Consider the following 5,410-nt stretch of genomic DNA (forward strand, 5'->3'; position numbering starts at 1 on the left):
TGACACTAAAATCACGCAACAGCATAGCACATAAGTATATCATAAAACGGCACACTGTTTTTTTATGGACCTCTAAAAGGTAGAGACTTAACAGGAAGCTGACACCAGACAAAATGTCTTGCAGATCCTATACACACACCATGATCCAAGAAAACAGATACTTCCTACAAATTTACAGCGGTGCTGATGGCTCCCAGTCGTGCAGGTATTAGCTAGCTCATCCTGAATCAAAGTAGCCAATGTAACAATTTCTTAAAAATCCAATGCGTATACTCAGTGCTGAAAATAAGCTGAGGTATGTTGAAAGGGAAGTCCTAGACAGCTTCAGTCTTGGAAAACTTGCATAGAAGATACCAACCCTTACAGCATTCTAATTGCTGGGGCCATTGTCTTGTTGCTTCCCCACTTCTTTTTCACTGGTCTGCTCATCCTCTTCCTCTTTAGTCTGTGTGCAAAACAATAGAGGTAATGAATTTGGGGAGGTTGATGGAGAACACGGAGTGAGGGAACAACATGTTGTTAGGATGAGAATGAACTGACTATCACGGTAGCACCCTCAGGTACGACCTTCCATACCTCTTGTTCAGTCTCTCCAGCTGCTACTTGCTGCATCTGCTCCTCATCAATTTGACAATTTTTAAGGCACTCAAGTTAATAACTCCCCAATCCTTTGATTGCACTCCCCCCAACTCTATAAGAAAAGTAAAATAAATAAACAAGAGTGTCAGGACTCAGGAGTGACATATATTGTTTAATTTAAGAGCAGATTGTTTTCTTAGTAGAAAAGGAAATAAGTGGTAGTCACAAATGAGAACCACAAGGAATCATCGAAGCCTGCAATTCTAAGAGAACCTACCCTTAAGAAATGTTCACATTCATCCTCATCCCACCATTGCTTGAAGCTAACGGAAGAATTGGGAAGTGTCTCAATAGTATTAATGACGCTTGCGACACATCTGGCGGTGCAATTATCCTCACCTTCCACCAGATCGTGGCTAACGTAATTGTTGGAAAGTGTGACCTCAAACTTGCTGAGAGACGAGAGGTGATGGATGCCCAAATTCGAAGCACCATTCAGGCACTCCTCCTTATGCACAGAGAACTCAAGATTGACGTGCTCAACCATTGGCATTGATCCCACTTCAAACTCCAGGGAGGTCCCACAAGCATAGATGCATATGGAGAAGTATTTCAGACATCTGAATCCATTGCTTGGATGAATGACGATGCTTCCATCAGTGCCTCCGTCAGTGCTTAGTTTGAGAAAATGCAAGCTGGGTATTGCTCCAAGGGTCTCAATATCTTCTGGGCCCACCTTGATGATCACCAATTCTAACACCTTAAGATTTTCAAGAAAGCCCATCCAATTTGGCACCTTATAGATGGCCCATCTCTTGAAGCAGAGCTTCCGTAGGCTACATGGAGAAGGAGGGTGCCGTTTATCCAACGACAGTGGGTACCCACCTGGAAAGTTCATGATATATAGATTATGAAGGTTGCATGAAGATAGTAAAGCTTCCAGATATATGTAAATTTCCACAATTTGGATCATTCCTTCCAAGCCATCTGGAATAGTCAAATTGCATCTAATTTCTAATGTCCTCAGCTTTGTTAGTTTACTGAATTCTTGCAGCGACTTCTGTTGTTCGTATGATTGGACTCCATATGCCCTCCGTTCTTCTAAGTTAAGCATCTGTCCAATCATTCCATCAGGAAAAGTAACATCCCAATCAACATATAGATGCGCCAGTCGTTGGAGCTTTGCGATACCTGGGGGCAGTTCTTTAATTCGGGTGTAGCGTACATCCAGTGTTTGAAGATGTTGCAGTTCTCCAATTTTCCCAGGGAGCTCTGTTATTGAACATGAACTTACACGCAAGTACTTCAGATGAAGTAACTTTTCAATACTTGAAAGATGAAGGTCACTCATGTCACTGCAATCTCCAAGGTCCAACAAGCGAACCACAGCGGATCGCAACAAAGAGGTTTGCAAAGGCTGTCCAAATATTGTAACTGATCGAACATGAGACAGAACCACACTTCCCCACAGGGCAACATGTTCTTCATTGCAGTTGTTCAGACAAAGCCTACGAATCTTGTATTCTGAAGTGTATGCATGCTCTGCAGAATCTAATGAAGTTACAAAATTTTCCTCAACAGCTTTGCATTTGAGATAATCAAGAATGATGTCATGAACTCGACATGCCTCCGCCTCACCATACTCTACATCAATAGGTTGGATCATGCTTCTATTGATGAGATCATTGAAATAACCACCACCGATTTCATACTTAGTTCGTCCTTCTTGCTCTTGAATGAAGCCCTCCGCAATCCATCTAGTGATTAAACATTGTTTCTCGATCACAGAATCTTCCGGGAACACACTCAAGTACAACAAACAAGTTCTTTGGCGGTGAGGAATATCAAAGTAACTCATAGATAATATAGTTGTCATATTCTCAGCACCAGGCTTCTTAGCAAGCGCAGAACCAATATCATTTAATACCCTGTCCCATTCACATTTTGCGTGCTGATCAGCTAACATGCTAGATATAGCAATAATTGCCAAAGGCAGACCATCACATTTTCTTAATATCTCATCTGGAACGCTGCCCAAATGAGTAAAGCTTATGTTTTCAGAACCAAATGCTCTTTTAAAAAGCAACCTTCTGGAGTCATCAAAACTCAGAGGCTTCATTTTATAAACATTATTGCTTTCGGAAGACAAGCATGATGCAACTGCAATGCTACGTGTCGTAGTGATTATTCTGCTCCCGCAATTTTCATTCACTAATGGAAGCTTGATGGTTTCCCATGGTTTTCCGTCCCATACATCATCAACTACAAGAAGGTACCTGCAAATGATTTTAACAAAGATGCAATTAGTGTTGAAAGCATGAAAGGTTAGAATTGTACGTGTCAGTAGCATTAAATGTGGCATGGTAAGGAAATGCTAAGATGTTGAAGCATGATGATATCTAGGAACCGGAAAATTGAAAACTAGTTATTATACCCTAACATGTGTAAACACAACATTTCAGCTTTCGCAAACAATATCTTTATGAATTCTTTGATCATCAATGCAAAACGTATTAGAACTGAAAAGGATGGCCGCTGCCGCTGACTAACATTTCAACTTTTGCAAACAACATCTTCATGCCGCTGGTGACACTGGTGCTAGGCACCTTGCATGTGGGTTCTGAAAATTAAAGAGAAGCAGAAGAAAACTGTGTGTACAATCTTTTTAGCTCTTAAGTTCGAATACCCATCTTATTAGGAATGGGTCTGCCACTGCTTGGAAAGTGCAGATAGCTAGATTGGTGCATAGACCAAGGTGTAAGTGTTACAAAAAAACTCTAGTGACTAATCCTTGTTGGATTCCATAGTACAAATACTGAAGCTCACTCACATCATTAAATCATCAGTAGAAATGTGGAATTGTTGTAATAGGATCACAATTATTTCCTCAGCGGACATGATTTTGAGAAACAAGGCTTGTCAAACAATAAATCGATAAAACTGGATGTTGGAATTATTTTTTCTAGGAATAAACAACAAATAATTATGACTGAATGTGTAGAAATGTATACTTCAGTAGTTGCTCCATGAACTAACAAAAGAAGGAAAATATATACTTAGGAAACCATGCAAATTACAAATAATTAATGGATCGCTGTATGAGATTCTTATATTGGAATAAAGAGTAGCACTCGCATTTCCTTTTATGGTTATTTCTTCTTCTTTTTTTGATAGGACACGATGACCGACCTTACCTTTTATTCATGAGATGTTCCCTCAGTTTATTAATGAGTTGCTGCTCATCATAATCCAGTGTATTATCAGTGATCCCGAGTCCTTTAGCCATATCTCTTAGAATCTTCTTGACGTCAGGATTTCGAGAAACTGACACAAACGCCGCACAGGAAAACTGGCTTTTAACACTTTGGTAGACTTGATTTGCAAGAGTAGTCTTACCAATACCTCCACAACCAACAAGTGATAGCACTTTAAGTTCTTTTGAAGAATCTTTCGTTTCTGCGGTTAACCACTCAATGATATCCATTTTTGGACCATCAATGCCGACAAGCTTATCTATCTCCACATAGAGCGCTGGCAGCCGTGGGTCAACAACAGAAGTATTAGTTATGGAAGTCGCCTCAAAAAAATTATACCTCTTGCGCCTCTCGCTTGCCTCTATTACACATGCCTTGTGTTCTTCGATCTCATTTGCGATCTCATGGCGTTCCTTTAGTTTCTTCAACTTTCTGAAAAACCGCTTGATGAAGCCCGAAGGCACATCACGCTCATTGTCAACGCGAACCATGAAGGCATCAACGCAATCTTCCAAGTCATAGGCTAGCTCGCGTAGCTTGTCCCTCCAGTCTCTCATTTGTGGGTTGAGTTGCTCTACGTCGGCGAGCATTTGGAGTGTGGCATTCATGGCGCTCAGCTCATCTCTCAGGAACCTGATCTGCTTGCCCACACCTTTGACCTTGACACACTCATGTTCCAACAGCTTGGTAAGCTTGGACAGGAGTGGTTTCATCACCCCTGTGGAGGCACTCACAAGAGCAGCCTCCATTTGCCTGCCACCAATGAGCTCTCTGTAGCTATGCCCTTGAGACGTGTGTGCACGAGCGGCGATGGCATAGCTTGGGAGCAGGAGGCCGTCAAGGTGCTTGAAGCTCAGGGTTGGAGATGGCGCTTGGTTTATTTGGCATTCTTGCGGGAAAAGCACAGAAGCACAAGATGGAGATGGAAATGTGGAATAGTGAGCGAGTTTGGCAATGATAGTGGAGTTGGGGGAACACAGAAGCACAAGAGCAGCAGGGGATTTATGAATAGAACATCTCTTGACCAGTGTTCACCAGGACACCAACGATTTCTACAGCCTTCACTGGAGCAAAAACACAGGATGAAAACTTATCATGGCTTGGCTTAGTGTGTTTTCTCTGAGAAGCATCTCCTTTTGCAAAAGCTGATAGGACAAAAGGTACTGTGATGCCATTATTTTGCCTCCTAGTGTGCGCTTGCTTTGGCGTCAGAAAGATTCCTAGCTGTTTCCAATTAAAGAGATATCCTTTCGCCTTTTGATCTTGACTCCACGACTCCGTGTCGGCCAAGTCGCCCCACACGTCAATGTTGAAAGGAATTTGGTGTAGTTTTCAAAAAGAAAGGAATTTGGTATCATGGAAGTTTCTTCAAGCTCTGGTTTATCAATAATTCCTACCTACACTAGTGGAAATCATGCTTGCATGATGCATATAGTCCCGGTTGTGAACGAGCTAGTCCCGGCAACCCAGCCAGGACTACGCCTGCCGGACTAATGAGGGCCTTTAGTTCCGGCTCGTAACACAACTGAGACTAAAAGTCCTCCATCCCCACGTTAAAGTTTTTTTTCTTTTCTATT

At 41.9% G+C, this 5,410-nt stretch overlaps 1 protein-coding gene across 2 annotated transcripts; it reads right to left on the reverse strand.

Annotated features, from left to right (window-relative positions):
* On the reverse strand, positions 1-4,940 carry LOC120699615 (disease resistance protein Pik-2-like). 2 transcript variants are annotated; one of them, XM_039983621.1, is made up of 5 exons: positions 3,774-4,940; positions 1,771-2,855; positions 857-1,693; positions 577-691; positions 1-445 (listed from the first exon to the last, which is right to left on the reverse strand). In XM_039983621.1, the coding sequence occupies exons 1-3, from the start codon at positions 4,580-4,582 to the stop codon at positions 1,686-1,688; spliced, it is 1,902 nt and encodes a 633-aa protein (XP_039839555.1). In that variant the 5' UTR covers positions 4,583-4,940; the 3' UTR covers positions 1-445; positions 577-691; positions 857-1,685. The 2 variants fall into 2 exon arrangements, with proteins under 2 accessions (XP_039839555.1, XP_039839554.1); XM_039983620.1 differs by having other exon boundaries at positions 857-2,855; positions 3,774-4,938.
* Positions 4,941-5,410: the final 470 nt, after the last annotated feature.

This window comes from Panicum virgatum, chromosome 3K (genome assembly GCF_016808335.1).
Source record: "Panicum virgatum strain AP13 chromosome 3K, P.virgatum_v5, whole genome shotgun sequence".
NCBI classification, from domain to species: Eukaryota; Viridiplantae; Streptophyta; class Magnoliopsida; order Poales; family Poaceae; genus Panicum; species Panicum virgatum.